The sequence below is a fragment of the Acomys russatus genome, chromosome 5 (assembly GCF_903995435.1).
Source record: "Acomys russatus chromosome 5, mAcoRus1.1, whole genome shotgun sequence".
Taxonomy (NCBI): domain Eukaryota; kingdom Metazoa; phylum Chordata; class Mammalia; order Rodentia; family Muridae; genus Acomys; species Acomys russatus.
Window position 1 is genome coordinate 7,713,944 of NC_067141.1, and position 19,383 is coordinate 7,733,326.

General features: G+C 50.3%; 1 protein-coding gene across 1 annotated transcript; it reads right to left on the reverse strand.

Annotated features, from left to right (window-relative positions):
- Window positions 1-585: 585 nt before the first annotated feature.
- Qprt (quinolinate phosphoribosyltransferase) lies at window positions 586-17,701 on the reverse strand. Its single transcript, XM_051145299.1, has 4 exons — window positions 17,622-17,701; window positions 1,287-1,822; window positions 934-1,065; window positions 586-847 (listed from the first exon to the last, which is right to left on the reverse strand). Exons 1-4 carry the CDS (start codon window positions 17,632-17,634, stop codon window positions 629-631), a joined length of 900 nt encoding a protein of 299 aa, XP_051001256.1. The 5' UTR covers window positions 17,635-17,701; the 3' UTR covers window positions 586-628.
- Window positions 17,702-19,383: the final 1,682 nt, after the last annotated feature.

Sequence of the window (19,383 nt, forward strand, 5' to 3'; positions counted from 1 at the left end):
GAGTGGTACTGATTTCTTTTTCTTTTTTTCGTTCAAGACAGGGTCTCATGCCGGGCGGTGGTGGCGCACGCCTTTAATCCCAGCACTCGGGAGGCAGAGGCAGGTGAATCCCTGTGAGTTTGAGGCCAGCCTGGTCTACAATGCGAGTCCAGGACAGCCAAGGCTACACAGAGAAACCCTGTCTCGAAAAACAAAAAACAAAAAAAAGAAAAAAAGAAAGAAGAAAAGACAGGGTCTCTCTGTGCTAGCCTTGGCTGTCCTGGACTCACTTTGTAGACCGGGCTAGCCTCGAACTCACAGAGATCCATCTGCCTCTGCCTCCCAAGTGGTGGTATTAAAGGCCTGGCTGCGGTACTGATTTATAGCGTTGACCGACCACTGTGAGAAGTTGTCATCAGCAGCCCAGTAAGGCTGAACATTTTATTAGACCTATTTTATAGATGAGAAAACCGAGGCAAGCAAAACCAAAGTCAGCCCTGGCAGGTGACACAAGCTGGAGGCAGCAGAGCTACCGGGAAGCCTAGGTAAATGCCAGGTGTGTCCTGTTAGCCTTTGAACCTAAAAATGTGTGTGACCCGAGGGGCTCAAGAAATCACAGTAATCCATTCTGGTGGCATCTTCTTCGGCTTTAGGACAGGCGGGCATGAGGCACTGGAGTATTCCCTTCCGCAAACAGTTTGAGGGAGAAATCCAGGGCTGGAGCAGCCTGGGTCAGCATCCCCAAAGAGATGACGTCAATGTGGGCCCCACAGAACTGGGGAAGGTTGTCCAGTGTGACACCCCCACTGGCTTCCACAGCCACGTTAGGGAATTTGGCTTTAAGTGCAGCGGCTACTGGGTGCAGCTCCTGTAAGATACAAGCCAAGGGGAGGTGAGTCCCCAATACCCGGCACCCAGAAACAAGCCCCGCCCAGGAGTCAGATCCCCTCTCACCTCAGGCTTGAAGTTGTCCAGCATTACCACATCAGCCCCAGCCCCGGCTGCCTGCACCGCCTCCTTCAGGCTGCTACATTCCACTTCTACCTTCAGGGAGAAATCGGCTGCCTGCCGGGCCCTCAGCACTGCCTGCCAGGCCAATTAGAGAGACGGTGAGGTTGGGTAGCCAAGCACTGGACCCTGTGGGGGCCCAGAGAACTGCGCTTTGAACCCGCCATCTACAGATGGAAAGGCTTGGAGACACCCCTGGCGCTGGGATCACTTGTCACCAGGCAGCGGCTGGGAGTCTCTGGTGGAGTGACTGAGGTGCGGGCCAGGATGAAAACAGAGGCTCAGCCAGGGGCACTCACCTTTTCCATGCTGCCCGCTGCCACCACGTGGTTGTCTTTCACCATGACCAGCCCTCCCAAGTCGTAGCGGTGGCATGCAGCCCCGCCCACTAGGAGCGCATACTTCTCAACCAGTCGGAATCCCGGCGTGGTCTTCCTGGTGCCCGCCACGTGTCCAGTCCAGCCCGTGCTCCTGGCCACCTCCACAGCTGAGGCCGCCGCGCTGGCAATCCCACTGCAGCGGGCCAGGGTGTTAAGGGCCACCCGTTCTCCCAGCAGCAGGTGGTGGGCAGGTCCCCTGACCTCCGCCACCTTGACCACAGGTACCAGCTTCGATCCCTCCGGGAGGAACCAAGACACTTGGCAGTTGAGTTGAGTGAAGACGGCATCAAAGAAAGGTCGCCCTGCTAGAACCCCGGAGGATTTGGCCCACAGCGCAGCCTGCGAAGGGGCCGACCCGGTGACCAAGGATGCAAAATTGAGGCCCGGGCAGTCCTCTTGCAGCCAGCTGTTGACCAGGGCTGCCAAGGTCGTAGGGGGCAGCAGGAGATGCAGGCCTGGGGAGGAACCAGAGAGATCTCTGTTGAGTGTCTGCTTCTTCCCTTTTGACATCAAAATACTTAACAGCACGGTCAGCAGGAGGACAGCCAATCAGAGGGGAGACTCCTAGGTGCCAGGCTGCGGCAGAGCCTGGGGGTCTCAAAGTTGACCAGATTATCAGAGTGAATAAAAATATCTTGCACCTAGCTAAAGTTAAGCTTTGAATAAGCATCAAAGTTATTTTTCCCCCCTCCGAGGCAGGGTTTCTCTGTGTAGTCTTGGCTGTCCTGGACTCAATTTGTAGACCAGGCTGGCCTCGAACTCACAGTGATCCGTCTGCCTCTGCCTCCAGAGTGGTGGGATTAAAGGCGTGCGCCACCACACCCGGCTTTTTTTTTTTTTCCAGAGTTTTTTAAGAAAGCTGGATATTGTGAGGCATGCCGATGGGAGGAGTTCACCAGACTTGGTCTCAAAATAGCAACAGCAGCAGCAACAAACAATAGTAATAACACAACAACAATAATAATAAATAAAATGTAGAAGCAGGCATTTGCTCCTTCCTATTATCACCATACCTCCATTTTTATTATTTTTTTACATTTGGTGTGTGTGTGTATGCAGGTGTCACTGCTCTTGAGTAAATGTCAAAGGACAAATTGCAAGAGTTGGTTTTCCAAAGCGTGTTGGCCCTAGGACTAACTCAGCCTGCCAAGCCTGACGGTGGCACCTTCACCCGCTAGGTCACCTCCACCATACATCTTTGGTTTGTTTTAAGATTTATTTATTTATTTTATTATGTATACAGTGCTCGGCCTGCATGTACACCTATGGGCCAGAAGAGGGCACTGAATCACATTATGGTTGTGAGCTACCATGTGGTTGCTGGGAATTGAACTCAGGACCTCTGCAAGAGCAGTCAGTGCTCTTAACCTCTGATCCGCCTCCATACATCCTGCTTTTAACCTTAACTGACTTAGAGACACAACAAGCAGCGAGCCCTCTTAACACACTGGAGCCCGGCAGTCTTATTAACACGCATAACACGGCTCGCTCCTCCTGCAGAATTAGAGCCCTGAGCAGCAGCTGCCCCTCCCCCTCCCGTCCTTGCCAACTGCCCTGCTTTCTGTACTGAAATCTGAGGGCACAGGTGCTCAGGTCATTTGTCTGTATAGTCTGTCCCAGGCGACATGCTTAACAACGCGTAAGTAAACACGGCCCGTTATCTGAAATGCAAATGCAACCTGGCGTCTTTTCTTTTATGTATCAAAGCTACTGTTCTGTTCAAAGCTGTTTACCAACAAGATGATTTGTATCCTGTTTTGGGGACATGGCTTACTTATGTAGCCCAGGATACCCTGGATGCCCAGTCATTCTACCTCCTGAGTGCCGGGGTTTACAGACATGCACCATCCCGGCCCTCAATATTTGACAGCATGGGTAACCGACGTGTGCACACCTGAAGGTTGCCCTGCCACTCTTCATCTGCTTTGCCAAGAAGGATCAGCTATTTTTGCCTTGAAGCCCTCCAGCAGACCATGAGCGTGTCCGGGACACCAAGTGCTTTCTTTACAGTGGGGACCTAAACCAGGTCCTCATGCTTCTAGAAATTGCTGTACCATTGAGCCTCACTCATAGCTTAACGCTAAATATTATAAAGCTGGTAGTTCAGGTGTTTACAGCAACAGAGGACCACAGAGGACACACAAATCGGCTCACATGCCTAGCAGCAAGGAGGCTGCAGGCAAAGCCTTAGTGCTGCTGCAAACTAGGCTCGGTTATGTACTGTTCCAGAGCTGTGAGCAAGGGAGTAAGGGGTAGAGGCAAGGTTTCTCTAACCTCTATGTGTGGCACCGACTGAAGGGCCTTTCCACCTTTGGGCCTTCAGAATCCGGCCACTGCAGAGACAAAATCCGGACACGATGCAATACTGCCACCTGTCGGTTGGTAAAATAGCTGCAGCCTTTACACAATTTGGTTTCCTCAACCTCAACCCCGACTCCCTCCCTCTCTCTCACCCCTGCTATCCTTGAATTCACTATGGAACCCAAGCTGGCCTTGAACTCCAGGCAGTCCTGCCTCAGTTTCCCGAATACCTTTGGATTTCCATGTTGGTCTCTGAATTGCAGTTTTGATTTGAATCCTGTTGGGTTGGTAAACCAAAATGCCTCCTTACCCCTCGACACTATTGTGCCCCTCTGATGCTGGACTCTGGACCGCTACTCAGGCACACTGGATTTAGAGCTCTGTTTTGAGTTCTTGCCTTACAGTTAAGAGTTCCGGATGACAGTTTTTATCACTTGCCTCCTGCCCACTTCTGCTTTGTTTATTTTTCCAAGAAAGGGTTTCTCTGTGTAGCCCTGGCTGTCCTGGAGCTCACTCTGTAGACCGGGCTGGCCTGGAACTCAAAGAGTCACCCCCTCCTGCCTCCTGAGTGCTGGGATTAAAGGCGTGTGCCACTACCCACCGACCGGCTACTTCTGTGTCTGGCAACTCTGCCACTGTGCACGCCCAAGCACACCTTCTGCACTTGCCACACTCCTCACGTACCCGACTCCCGACCCATTGTTTTGGCAGCTGAGAGCTGCCATGGTGGTGGGTGGTGGGTCTTCCTGTCACTCCCAGGTCTCAGCCTGAGATGGTTCATCTTTGTTCCTGGGCCGCATGGTCGCTTTACTTGCTCCTGTCACCACTTTCCTCTCAGACCTTTCTATAGACCGCTGCTAGGTGAGACGGTACCAGCCATGTGCACCACAGTCCTGTCCTGTCCCTCTGATGAATTCCTGTTCCTGGCCCACCATGAAGCTCGGCATGTAACTCCAACATGTGGGAGAGTGAAGTAGGAGGGTTTCAACTATTTTGAGGCCAGCCTGGGCTACATACACAGTGAGTTCCAGAACAGCCTGAGTCACAGTGTAAAATTCTGTCTCAAAAACAAATTTTTTTTTTTTAAAAAAAGCAACCAAATGCTCAATGTGCTAAGCTATACAAATTTTCACAAGTGGCTGGGTGTGGGGGCACACACTTTTGATCCCAGTGCTCTAAGAGACAGAGGCAAGTGGATCTCTGTGAGTTGGAGGCCAGCTTGGTCTAGAGTTCTAGGACAGCCAGGGCTGCTACACAGAGTCCTGACTCTAAAACAAACAATATGAAAGAATAATTAAAAGAAATGGCGGGGGCTGGAGAGATGGCTCTGACTGCTTTTCCAGAGGTCCTAAGTTCAATTCCCAGCAACCACATGTTGGCTCACAACCATCTATAACATGATCTAATGTGCACTGTATACATAATAAATAAATCTAAAAAAAAAAAAAAAAAAAAAAAAGAAAAAGAAATGGTGAAATATTGACAAGTTCATACTGCCGTAGCGAGTATGCAGCTATGAGGTAATGGCATGGGAGGTTATGTCATCAGACAGTCCACTTGGTGCAGTGACTTGGCACACAACTCCAGGGCATGACCCGAGTTTCCATAGTGTCTCAGCCTCTTTTGGCTCAGTCCATAGCTCCAGCCTCTGATTGCCTGTGACAGGAATAATGACGCAGGGACCCTGGGCTCCTAAGATCAGAGGGATGTTGTCTGAGATGGTCGCTGTGTTGTCTAAAGAAATGACTGAAGTATTCCCCAAGCGTGACAGGTGCTGAGCAGGTGACTCTGTCTGTGTCCCTGAGAAGGCTGCGTCATGTTTGCCAGGCAGAGGTGGCTGGGGTTGTGGGGATTTGAAGCTGAAAGGCAGGAAGAGAGGGCTGAAGGTGAGACGCTGTGGAAACGGAAGGTGAGCCAGAGCCTAAGAGGATTGAACTATTTAGCTTGGCAATCTGGGCGGATCCCAGGAACCACCACAGGGCTGGAAGTAAAGTGCTGTGGTTATGTTGTTTTTTTGTTCTCTCTCTCTCTCTTCTCCGCCCCCCCCCCCCTCTCTCTGAGTCACCTCAGCCACCTGACTGAAGATGGAGGAGGAGACAAAGGGAGGCTGAGGGGTAGGAAGGGAGAGAGCCACTTCTGAGGTGGGATCTGCCCAAACTGGCAGCTGTTAGGTGTCAAAACCTTGGTTTCGTGTTCCAGGAGGTGGAACAGAGACCACAGGAGTCATCCCAGGAGAGAAGTTTGGACAAGAAGATCCGAGGAACGGGAGGCCCAGGTGTGTGGGTACCTCACCTCAGCCTCCCCATAGAGGTCATTGCCATTTCAAAAGCACAGAAACCATATTTCACTGTTTCCTGTGATGCTGGGTGCTGAGGCTGCGCAGCACAGCTGGGGAGGCAAACAGGCAGCTCTCAGCAGGTGTTGACGTAGAACCCTGAATGGTGCACAGCCAGAGTAGGCAGATGGGTCAGTTCCCAAGAGATCTGGGGCGAGGAGTAGCGAGACTGTGGGGGAGGAGGTGCGGGCAGAGGTGTGGTTGACGCACAGAGAAGAGTCAACAGCGGATGTTTGGATGTTTTTTGGGGTGGGTTGGGGGAGGTTTGCCGGGAGAATACTCAATAAATAGTGCATGGGCAGCGCAAGTGAAAGGCGGAAAATGGGTCATTGGACTTAGCAAACTTAACAACTAAGTGGCCTTGGCTGAGGCAGCCTGTGATGGAAACAGAGTTGCAAGGTCACTGTCAAAAATTACCCTGTGAGGCGAGGAAGTGGAAGCTGTGGGTGAGGCACTGGCTTCAGGTGCTGAGCAACACCCGAACCCCCCGCTGCCCCCGCCCAGCTCCCCTCTCCCCCACCCATCTGGAAAGGTTGTTTTAACTCTCAGCTGTCCCGGCTCATTGTAAATCAACTGCATTCGAATGTGGGGGAGGAGGTGGGAGATCCCAGACTTGTAGCTGTTCCAAGTCCATCTCACACCCAAAGGTTGGCAGATGTGAAGGGCAAGATGGCTCAGAGGGTAAAGGTGCCTGCTGCCCAGCCTGGTGACCTGAGTCTGATCCCTGAGACCCACATGGAGTTTGGAAAGAACTGACTTGCACTGTCCTCTTGACCTCCATGGCGTGTGTGTGTGTGTGTGTGTGTGTGTGTGTGTGTGTGTGTGTGTGTGTGTGTGTGTGTGAGAGAGAGAGAGAGAGAGAGAGAGAGAGAGAGAGAGAGAGAGAGAGAGAGAGAGAGAGAGAGAGAACACTCACACACAGAGACAGAGACAAAAAAGAGACAGAGTAAATGAATGTTAAATGCAGCAGCAGCAGCAGCAGCAGCAGCAGCGAACTGGGGTGTGGCCGGGTGGCACCCCACTTGAAGCCTGCTGCAGATCCTGGCTGGGCTCAGTTCTCAGACTCAGAGGGGTGAGGGTTGCACCTATGTTCACTGCAGCTTTTAGCATCCTGCATCAGTCTGCCTATTTGTGATGTCATTGCTTACCTATCATGGGGGCGTGGCCCTGCCCAGGGCCATATAAAAGGACAAACCATCCATGTGGGCCCCTCTCTTACCCCTCTTACTCTCACTCTCTCTTCTCACTCTTCCTGTCTCTGTCTCTCTGGGGTACCCCTACCCCCTTTCCTTCTCCCCCATGCTCACTTAATAAACTCCTCTACAACATAGTATCTTCTGCCTGGCATCTTACTATCTTATCGTCTTATTTTTTCTATTAATCATAACAGCAGCACTATTCAAATGACTCCAAGTCATGGAGTCAGCCCCAGTGGCCATCAACAGAAGGGTGGATGAAGAAAACACGGTGTGCGCGCACAGGGAAACCTTGGCCTCAACAAAAAACAAAATTATAACACTCGCAGAAGAATGGTTCGAACTGGAAATCATGTTAAGACAAACATTACGTGTTTTCTCTCAGACGTGGAATCTAGATTGGAAAAAAAAAAAAAAAACACGAAAGTAGATGCGAGCTATCTGGGGAAGATGGGGACTAGAGGGAGGCAAGGGAAAGACTAGAGGGTGATGGCTCGAAGAAGATCAAAGTGCATTGTAGTCCTGTCAGAAACTATTTTGTACAAATAACATTCTTAACATGAATGAAAAGAGGAGAGAAATAAAGACAAAGCAGAAGGCCAGGCACCTTGGTGCGCGCCTTTAATCCCAGCAACTCAGGAGGCAGAGGCAGGTGGATTTGAACCCAGCCTGGTCTACAGAGTGAGTTCCAGAACAGCCAGAGCAGTCAGTGAGATTCTGTCTCAAGAGGAGGAAAATGGAGATTCGGGTCCGTGGCAGGGCACAAGCAGAGGGTGTGGTCCTCACGGCAGCCAGTGCTCATCCCGAAAGAGCCAGTGCTCACAACTGAGGCTCCAGGTAGTGGCCTAAACCACAAATTTGGGAAACAAGGAAGGAGGATCGAAAGTTTGAGGCTATATAACAAGTTTTTCCACTCAACAAAACAACAACAAACAAAAACAAAAAACCCAAAAAGAACAAAGAAAAGGGGCTGGAGAGCTGGCTCAGAGGTTAAGAGCACTGGCTGCTCTTCCAGAGGTCCTGAGTTCAATTCCCAGCAACCACACAGTGGCTCACAACCATGTATAAAAAAAAATTAAAATGAAAAACTATATAATTTTTTTTTGTTGTTTGTCTGTTTTTTGTTTTTCGAGACAGGGTTTCTCTGTGTAGCCTTGGCTGTCCTGAAATTGCTTTTTTGTAGACCAGGCTGGCCTCGAACTCACAGTGATCCACCTGCCTCTGCCTCCCAAGTGCTGGGATTAAGGGCATGCGCCCGGCTAAAAAATATATAAAAATTTAAAACACCAATACTCGTGTGACATGACACAATCTGACTCAGCTGACATAAAACGCCAGGGAAGACAAGTTGGGAAAGGCAAGGTGGTGGCTGCTGGAAGCTAGGACTGAAGGACACACTGTTGGGACCTTTTTAGGGTGAAGATGTTCAGCTTGGTTAAATTACCCAATATCATTGACTTATGTTCATAAGTAAACAGGAACCAGTGCTCCGACCACTGTAGCAAGCCATGCTCCAACCACGTCCCTGAGCATCAAGATTTCAGCAGCAGGGACAGGAAACCCCCGAGAGGTGGCGCTCATCAGTAACACCCCCCCCCCCCCCCCCCCCCCCCCCCCCCCCCCCCCGCACTCCCTAGGCTGAGGCATAAAGAGAGCTTGAGGCCAGCCTGGGATGGGGGGAGGAGAGAGGAAGAGGAGGAGGAAGAGGGCCCAAAAGAGCTAGGGCTCACAGTGTGGATGCAACCACCTCCCACAGCCTTTCCCTTGCCAGGTAAGCGCCTCAAAGCTGTACCCGAGCCCTTACTTCAGGGATTTGGAGGGCGGGGTAGAGACAGGGTCTCTCTGTGTAGTCCTAGCTGCCCTGGAACTTGCTCTGTAGATCAGGCTGGCCTGGAATTTAAAGATCTGCCCGTCTCTGCCTCCCGAGTGCTGGTATTAAAGGCCCATGTGCCACCACCACCTGGCCCTGTCTAGGGTGGGGTGGGGTGGGAAAGAGCTTCATCAGGAGATGGAATATTAGAACAAAAGATTTTCCTCATCCTCCCATGGCTTAGGGCTGCAAGAATAGGATGGTTAGGAACCGAAACACAGATTTCATACTTTTGTTTTTTTCAGACAGGGTCTCTCTGTGTAGCCTTGGCTATCCTGGACTCGCTTTGTAGAGCTAGGCTGGCCTCGAACTCACAGCGATCCGCCTGCCTCTGCCTCCCGAGTGCTGGGATTAAAGGCGTGCACCGCCACATCTGGCTTATACATTTCTAACTAATTTTTAAAGATTTGTTTACTTTGTATGTATGAGTGCTTTGCTTTCACATATGTGTGTTCACTATGTGAACTGGTAACCTTGGAAACCAGGAGAAGTTGCTGGAGCCTGGGAACTGGGGTCCCAGACGGTTGTTGGGTGTGCGGGGAACCAAACCCCAGCTTCTGCGCCCTAACTGCTGGGCTGTCTGCTGTCTCTGTGTCCCCTGCCCAAGTGGAGAGCTGTGCAAACTGTCAACCCCAGGGTCCCAGCAAAGGGATTAGGTACCCTGTGGAATGCACAGCAAGAATCTAACTGCTGCCGGGCGTGGTGGTGCACACCTTTAATCCCAGCACTCGGGAGGCAGAAGCAGGCGGATCGCTGTGAATTCGAGGCCAGCCTGGTCTACAAAGTGAGTCCAGGATGGCCAAGGCTACACAGAGAAACCCTGTCTCAGAAAAAAAAAAAAAAAGAAAGAAAGAAAGAAAGAAAGAATCTAACCGCTAGGAGAGCTTCTGAATCTGAGAAGATCAATCGCCATCACACACTGCTGCCTACCACACCAGGGAACTGTTGTGTCCTATCACAGATCCTACCCATAGTCCCTACAGTACACAGCAGTCGTGTTTATGGATGGAAAACCGAGGCTGGGAAATGGAAAGGGAAACTTTTTTTTTTTTTTGAAACTTCTTAGAGCAGAGCTAGAGAGTGGGGAGGCTGGGGCATGACAGGCAACACCTGCTCTTCCCGCTCCAGAGCAAGTGCTTTAAGACGGGCCAGCTGCTTCAGCCCCCAGACTTCCCCCACGCAGACGTCTTGGAGCTCGCTGCCTGGCGGAGGGCGCACGGCTCCCACCGTTTCCACTTGGGGTAATAAACAAACACATCTGGTGTTCTTTCAGCCCCATTGGCTAACATTTCCAACAAAAGAGATCCCTGAGAGTCGTTCTGAATATCCAGGCTCGCTCTCCTAATTAGCAGCTGTCCCTGGAAAGCACTGACTTCAGAGGGAAGCCTCGCTGAGCTTCACCGGGAGGAGGAGGAGGAGGAGCAGGGCCGAGGGAGGGAGGGGGTGGGGACAGCGCTCAGCCCGACTAATTAAAGTTCTTGCCACATTATCGGTGAAGTTCCTCCCAGGCACCTGGACTGCCCAGAGGATAATCTCACCCAGCGGTAAACCTGATCCCTCATTGGATAGCTTTTTAATTGATTATCTGGGGTGAATAAAACTCTAATAAAATTGACATGACAGGGATGGCATATAGCTAGTTTGGTGGAGTGCTTGCCTGGCACACAGGAAGGCCTGGGTCCCATCTTCAGCACACCTGTAATTCCAGCATTTGGAATCGGAGGCAGGATATTCAGAAGTTCAAGGTCACCTCCAACAACGTACAGGGTTTGAAACCTGCCTTAGTTATGTGAGACATTTTCTTTCTTTAAGGTTTTTTTTTTTTTTTTTTTTTTTTCCTGAGCGCTCTATCTGCAGGTGAGCCTGCAGGGCAGATGAGGGCATCAGAACCCAGTATAGATGGTTGTGAGCCACCATATGTTTGCTGGGGATTGAACTCAGGACCTCTGGAAGAACAGACAGTGCTCTTAACCGCTGAGCCATCTCTCCAGCCCCCTTGAGACCTTTTCCTTAAAAAAAAAAAAAAAAAAAACCAAACTTTTTTTTTTGTTTTGTTTTTTGAGACAGGGTTTCTCTGTGTAGACTTGGCTGTCTTGGACTTACTTTGTAGATCAGGCTGGCCTCGAATTCATAGCAATCTACCTGTCTCTGCCTCCCAAGTGCTGGGATTAAAGGCTTAAAAAAAATTTTTTTTAATGAATAAAATAAAAAAGGTGTTCCAACAGCCCAGCATAGTGGTGCACACCTTTAATCCCAGAGGTTGTCAGCTCTCTGTGAGTTCAAGGTCAGCTTGGTCTACAAAGTGGTCCTAGACAGCCAAGGCTACACAGAGAAACCCTGTCTTGAAAAACCAAAAACTAACCAAACAAAAAAACAAACAAAACCCCAAAAAGATGGTTCAAGTGTGGTGGTCAAAGCCAGTCTCTGCAGCTACTAAAGATACTGAGTCAGGAGAATTTCACATTCAAGGCCAGCCTGAGCCATCACTGGGATCTTCACGTGGGGTTTAGATTTAAATACAGGCCAAGAAGCATACGCTAGGCAGTCCTGATCAGGCCTGGCCCTGCCCATCATCACTGCTGCTCCTCCTGCAAAGTGGTCTGAGCAGTAAACCTTCCTGAGCCTCCTTCCTGGAGACTCGCTTCTCCACTCTGGCTACAGTATGAAGTTTCCAGAAAATTCTAATTATTATTATTATTATTATTATTGAGATCATTATTCCAATAATGTCACAGCCAATGAATGACACACGTATCTCCCTAGGGTGTCTGTTCTGACCTTGGCAGGTGGCCCAGTGCTTGCCGTGAAAGCAGGAAGATTGCCAGAACTCACACATAACACCCAGAGAAAACCAAACCAAGGTGAATGGCTCCTGAGGAGACACTGAGATTAACCTCTGACCTCCACATGTACGCCCCTCCCCGACACGCATTACAAGGCATACAGGTGCATATGGCGTCTCATCAGGGTATTTACAGGTTAACCTTCACAACCCCAACTATACCCATTTTATAGGTAAGGAAATGGAGGGACAAAATAGGGCAAATCCGCACAACTGGGAAGTGTGGGCTTGGCGTCATAAAGCCAGGCTGGCCCTATCAGGGACTCCTCACCCCTGGGAAGGGATGGTTGCCGATCTAGCTCAGTTTTGTTCACCCTTTTCCTGAGTCACACCTGCAGTCACCTCGGATTCCAGCAAAGACAGACAGGGCTTACGCCAAAAATCTGTGGACAAAGGACACCCCATGCTCCAGGCCCACCATCCTCCCATGGGGCGGCCACCGACTGTGGTGGTGAGGCAGCACAGGACTGGAGCAGTCCCCTTAGGGAACCAGGGTGCTCTGGCAAGAACTTTCTGGTCAGAAAAGAGAAAACGGTGGGCCAGACCACATGTTCTGTCAGTACAGAATTCTGCAAGATTCCAAGGCCTTCTGAGAGTGGCCTGGAGCATCTGGATTGCAACTCTGACTCCAAGTGAGTGTCACAGGGGTCACAGGGCTGCCTGTTAGGAAGGCAAGGGGACAACTCATTTCTGTGTCTGAGAGCAGCCAGGCCTGGCCACCAGCGTTGGTTGGGACTCAGGAGTCTCAGTCTCAAAGCTCTGCTTATTGGTCAATCCATTCAACCAACACCAGGTGGAGACAGAGGCTAGTCTGCAGCCGGCCTGATTAACTCTTCCAATAACCTCACTTCCTCAGGAACAGAAATGCCTCCCCTCTCACCCAGTGCTGGGACAGTACACACTTTCAGAGCGTGTGAGGGCAGAGGTGAGGCTGCGAAGGGCTGGCTCTGAAAACAGGTTAGACTTTGACCGGAGAGAGTGCTCAACGGCAGAGAGAGGCCCAGGAGCCCTGGAGAGGTGGTAGGTTCTGGAAGATGGGGCTCAGGTCCTGAGAAAGGGCCGACAGGAAAGGTTGAGTGTTGGAATGAGCCAAGCAGAGCCGGGCTTGGAGGAGTGTTCAGAACCCGGTTCTGCTCACTGGGCAACAAGAACTCACTGTAGACTTTTGATCAGAGTTAAGAGGATAAGACAAAAGTTGAAGTTTCAGTATCTAAAGGCCAGTGAAACGGCTCATGGGAAAAGGTGCTTGCCTTCAAAAGTCTGATGCCGTAATTTAATCCCGGGACTCACATGGCGGAAGGAGAGAACTCCCAGAAGCTGTCCTCTGACCTCTGGCCGTGGCACGTGCTTACCCACACACATGAATACATTTAAGCTGTATCTAGAGTGCTTGGCTAGGAAGCTATGAGGCAGTAAACCAGAGTGAACTGTGACAGCAGGGCTTGTTTCTCAAGGTCACAGGGACAGGGCTCAGCCCCCGGGTAGCTCGCCTGGGCTCAGCAGTGCTCACTCCCTGGCCCCAGTACTTGGCCTTAGCTCTTCGGCCACACTCTGGACTGGCCCCTTTGTCTCCTTACTCCCCGGCCTGGTGTCACCCCCTTTCCTTGCCTTATTTTATGTAGGTCACTTAGCCCTCGCCAACCTTCTGTCGTGTGTGTGAGGCAGCGATGTGCCAGAACCAGGCAGGATGCTCTGAGGAGGGAAACAGAAGAGAAAGGACCAGGAATGCCGTGGAGGTAGAGTCCAGGGGGCGTAACCACTGGACAGCAGAGGCAATGGCTCAGTGGCACCCTCCATCTCCAGTTTGAGATGATGAAGCGGGAGGAAGCAACATCACAGTAGCTGATCAACAGGGAAAACTTGGCGTGCGATACCACAAACATGACAGTGCAGAGTCCAGGGTTCCAAAGGTGGGACCCAATCTCTCATGAGGCAGAGGCAGGCAGATCTCCTCTGAGTTCCAGGCCAGCCTGGTCTGTAGAATGAGTTCCAGGCCAGCCAGGACTGCACAGAGGAACCCTGTCTCAAGCAACAGCAGCAGCAGCAGCAGAGGCAACATACAGAGGCAGATTTGAGGGTCTCCTCACTAGCCCGTTTGTGGGTACCCGACCCTTTGTGATGGTCCTTAATTCCACAGTCCTCTGGGAAGTTTATGTGTGTGTTAGAATATATATATGTGGCATACGGCAGTAATGGGATTTTATGTAGGTGACTCTGATGATTAGTGTAGTTTTCTTTTTTCTTTTCTTCCAAGAGAGGTCTCACTCTGTAGCTCTGACCGTACTGAGTCTCACTATGTAGACCAGGCTGGCCTTAAACTTGGAGATCTACTGCCTCTGCCTCCTGAGTGCCATGATTAGTATGTGGCACTACACCTGGCTAATGACTAGTGCATTTTCCTTTCTTTCTTTCTTTTTCTTTTTTTCTTTTTTTTTCCGAGACAGAGTTTCTCTGTGTAGCCTTGGCTGTCCTGGACTCCCTTTGTAGACCAGGCTGGCCTCGAATTCACAGAGATTTGCCTGTCTCTTCTGGGATTAAAGGGGTGTGTGGCCACCCCCTGACTAGTGCATTTTTCTATCATTCTCCATTTTAAAGACAAGGACTCTTGCTGAATTAAGCTGGAACTCAGAAACTGGCTAAACAGGCTGGCTGCAGACCTCAAAGGATCTGCCTACCACCACCACCCCATGCCTCCTGCACACTCAGGGTAAGGACTGCAGTCTAGTTTTTATGTGGGTCCTAGTGAACTTGAGTTCAGGTCTTCATGCCGGTGAGGCAAGCACTTTACCTACTGAGCATCTTTTTAGACACTGTCCTTGAATTTGTGAGGTTTTTTTGTTTTGTTTTGTTTTTTCTTTTTGTTTGTTTTTTCAAGACAGAGTTTCCCTATGTAGCCTTGACTGTCCTAGACTTGCTTTGTAGAACAGGCTGGCCTCGAACTCACAGCGATCTGCCTGCCTCCCAAGTGCTAGGATTAAAGGTATGCGCCACCACGCCCAGCCGAATTTCTGAGGTTATAATTTATTCTTATTAACAGAGCTAGAGAGATGGCTCAGAGGTTAAGAGCACCAGATACTCTTGCAGAGGTCCTGAGTTCAATTCCCAACAACCACATGGTGGCTCACAACCTTCTATGAGATCTTGTTGTGCCCTCTTCTGGCCTGCAGGTGTACATGCAGGCAGAACACTGTAAACATAATAAATAAGTCTTTTTTTAAAAATTTATTCTTATTAAGAATTTGGGTCGTGGGGCTGGAGAGATGGCTCAGTGGTTAAGAGCACTGTCTGCTCTTCCAAAGGACCCGGTTCAATTCCCAGTACCCACATGGCAGCTCACAACTGTCTGTAACTCCACCTTCTGACACCTTCACACTAACACACATAAAATAAAATTAAATAAATTAAAATTAAAAAAAAAAATTTGGGTCCTAAGCGAACGTCTTTAACCCCAGCACTCGGGAGGCAGAGGCAGGCGGATCACTGTGAGTTCGAGGCCAGCCTGGTCTACAAAGTGAATCCAGGATGGCCAAGTCTACACAGAGACAAAAAACAAACAAAAAATTGGGCCTTGAGCCTGTTGTGGGGCACCGACCTGTAATGTCATCACTTGAGAGGCCAAGGCAAGAGGATCATAAGTTCAAGGTCAGCCTGAGCTACCTAATGAGTTTCAAGCCATTTGGGGCTATGAATCAAAACCCTGGAGATAACGACCCCGTGTAGACTGATGGCTTGGAGTTTAAGTGCACACTTGCAGAGGACAGGAGTTCTGCTCCCAGCACACGCATCAACTGCCTATAACTGTATGGGACCCAGTGCCTATGGCCTCTGGCAACCCCACACATGTGCACATACCTCCTGCCAGACAGACACAGAATTGAAAATACTAAAAAATACTCTACTAAAAATAAACAAAGCCAGGCTCATGCCTCTAATTTCAGCACCTGGAAGGCAGAGTCTGGAGGATTGCTGAGTGTACCAGCTCAGGGGTCCATAATAAGGGAGGCCCTGAGCCCCATCCCCAGAAACCTGCAAAGGTGAGGAGAGAACAGCTTCTAAAAAGATGTCCCTGACCTCCATGCTGTGACACGTCACACCCCCAACTCACGTTCAATACTGGTAAGTTAAAAATAAATATAGGTGGCTGGAGAGACGGCTCAGAGGTTAAGGGCATTGACTGCTCTTACAGAGGTCCTGAGTTCAACTCCCAGCAACCACATGGTGGCTCACAACCATCTATAATGAGATCTGATGCCCTCTTCTGGCCTACAGATGTACACGCAGGCAGAGCTCTGTATACATAATAATAAATTAATAAATCTTGTTTTTTAATTTTTATTTTACATTTATGTATTTTTGGTTTTTTGAAACAGGGTTTCTCACCCTGTAGACCAGGCCTGCTTTGAACTCAGAGAGATCAGCCTGCCTCTGCCTCCCGAGTGCTGGAATTAAAGGTGTGTGCCACCACTGCCCAATATAAATACATAAGTCTTTAAAAGTAAAAATATAAAAATTAAACTTAGAAACTTGGGTGTGACAAAATTATCATTTTGCACCCCCTTTCTCAGAAAAAGGAATACAAGGCTATTTTCTCAGATTTTCATTATTCATGCTGGGTGTTCATGCCCTCCCTGAAAAACCCATCTGTGGTTCCTCAGTAAAGAACTCATCCCCACAGGGGCTGGGCCCCTGCAGGTGGCTATTTCCCTGCCCAACCCGCCCCAAGCATCTGCCAGGTGCAGAAACTCAGGAGCCTACTGAGTAAGTTCCTAGGGTTCCCACAGCTGTGATTACCCCAGGACTCAAATCCAGGTCAATGTGACTTTAGAGGGTTAAGGCAGACCAGGCATGGTGACATGATTTGTGTTTGATCCCAGCACTTGGGAAGCAGAGGTAAGCAAACTGAGTTCGAGGCCATCCTAGCCTACACAGGGAATTCCAAGGGTGCTAATGAGAGATACAAGTCCAGAGCAAGCTCCACAGTCAAGCCAGAGGAGTTGCAAGCTAGCAGGAAAGCAAGGGGGGCGGGGGGAGGGATGAGGCCCCAGTGAGGGAACGGAAACACAAAGCATTCAAATAGTGACATACCTGCCAGGTATGTTAAACACGCTGAACAAGGGTGGGACCACCTAGGTACATCCCAGCCCCAATGCTATTGTCGCTTTTACAGATGAAAAAAAAAAAAGAGCCTGTGAGGATGTAGAGTTTGCCCACTGTCCTGCAGCCTATCTTTGCTGCACTCTGGACTCAAACACGTGCTGTGACTCCTAGGCCAGACCCCCACAGCCTGGGCACAGGCGCAGGACTACACCCCTCCCCCCCACTTACCCCCCCAACCCCCCGTTGGGATGAGGCAGGACTTTGCCTGTGCTTCCCTTGACTGCTAGCGAGGGGCAAAGTCCAGGGCTGCTCCTCTTTCCAAACCCCCACTACCAGTCCATCTGCCCCCAGCACCACGACTTCCTCCTTCCGTTCCCCAACCTCTGCTTTTCCTTAGGGCTCAACACCACAGAAGGGACAGTGAAGCAAAGAGGACTACGTTGCGGGTTAAGCCAAGTGAGAGAGAAGAGGGGTTGGGAAGAGGTCCACAGGGAGGCCAGAGAGGGCAAAGGATCTTTACAGAAGAGAAATGGGTGGAGACGGCTGGAACAGGGAGGGGGACAGGCAGTGGGGTACACGGGAAACAGGGACCCAAAGCAGTGACTTATTTCACCTTCAGGGTCCATGGTGACTTGGAGCAGCCGGTCAGTGTGTCCACCACTGTTGAGATCGGATCTTGCCAGAGGCTGGGGGTGGGGCTGCCAGAGAGAGGGGAGGGAGGGGCCGAGCGGGGGTGGTCCTTCCTGGAGGCATTCCTGGACCCTCCTGAGCCAGCCCCGGAGTGAGACGTGCTCAGCTGTGAGATTTAGAAACTCTGCGTCTTCTGACATCAAAGGGGTCCTGTTTTCTCCCACTTCCAGCCTCCTGGAGCTCCCTCAGGGTGCGGGGCCACGAATGCGGGACCTCACCCTCCTGTGAGGGCCAGAAAGCCTTGTTAGTGGTGCATTGGAAAAATCATGGATCTTAGACCCGCAGTCAAGTCCCAATTCCATTCCCCCACCCACCCCCACCTCAGAGAGAGGGTCTCACTGTGTAAATCCCTCTGTCTGTACCCCCAGCCCCATGTTAGGGTTAAAGCGTGCACAACCACATCCAGGCCGTTTTCTTTTTTATCTCAACTACCTTTTCATGTGTCTCAGTTTTCTTAGCTATAAAGTGGAACACTACTCACTGAGAGTCAAGGAAGAAAAGTGTGTGGGTGTTGGGGACAATAGGCCATATGGCCAATGTTCAGCCATCTTGTCCAAGTCTGCACCTTTAAGTCTCTGTTTTTCCCAGAGCTTGCCTGTTGTGGGTCGGGCAGTTAGACTAAAGACAGAGATGGAGCAACCCTGTTATGGTTTAGCAGTTAGACTTGACAAAGAGGGAGCCAGATACCCTGTGTGGCAGGATATTATGACCCTGCCTGGAATTCCCTGTGTTTTGAGAAAAGTATGCAGCCGGGTTGCTTTAGCAATATGCTTCCCTGCCTTCTGACTTATAAAAGCTGCTGCCTGACTGATAAAGTTTGAGAGTTTGATCAATCAGACTTGCTCTCCTTCTTTGTGTCTTGCATTTTCCACAGGTGAACTTCCTCCCGAGTTTTAGTCGAACCCCACAGGCCGGGGCATGTGGGGGACAGAGCAGGAACCCCACAAATGTCCCCTGGATCTCCCCCTCCCCCGCCCCGCCTCTTCCTGAGAGCTACAGTTTGAATCATAGTTCTTTGGAGGCAGGTGACTTTATAGTAAGACAGAGCGATGTTTCCTGCTCTTGACAATGTGTGACTCCTAGCTGTAAACCTTTGTTTATTTATGTTTAACCTGGAATAAACTAGAGATGGACCACAAGGATACCTAGGGGCAGGGTCAAGAAAATACAAGTAAAATGAAAGTAGAGAGAAGGATGTGGGCTGGGGGATGGGGGTGGGGGATGGGGGTGGGGGATGGGGGGGGGGGATAGGGGTGGGGGGGTGGGAGGTAGGGGATGGGAGGTGGGGGTGGGAATGAGGCGCTGGTGGTTTAGCCAAAATGAAAGGTATATAAAAAGCTACAGAGGAATCTATCACCTTCCAACCCAAGAAATACTAGAATACTAATGACATGAAATGTGGATGGAGATAAATTCAGGGTTAAAGTGGGGATAAGAGGGCTGGAGAGATGGCTCAGAGGTTAAGAGCACTGCTTGCTCTTCCAAAGGTCCCGAGTTCAATTCCCAGCAACCACATGGTGGCTCACACCATCTGTAATGAGATCTGGTTCTCTCTTCTGGTGTACATAAAAGAATAAAATAAAAATTTAAAAAAAAAGTGGGGATAAGAGATACAGGAAAGAAAAAGGTTGGGATGGGAGGGGGGTTTAGCAAACACTAAGGATATGAAGAAGCATTGCAGAAAT

What these genes read in the sequence shown, in the direction of transcription:
- Qprt (XM_051145299.1), bottom strand. An exon ending in CAGCGGGCAGCATGGAAAAG is followed by an intron (nt 1,066 to 1,286) that starts GTGAGTGCCCCT and finishes TTGGCCTGGCAG; the next exon opens with GCAGTGCTGAGGGCCCGGCA. An exon ending in TGGACAACTTCAAGCCTGAG is followed by an intron (nt 848 to 933) that starts GTGAGAGGGGAT and finishes TGTATCTTACAG; the next exon opens with GAGCTGCACCCAGTAGCCGC.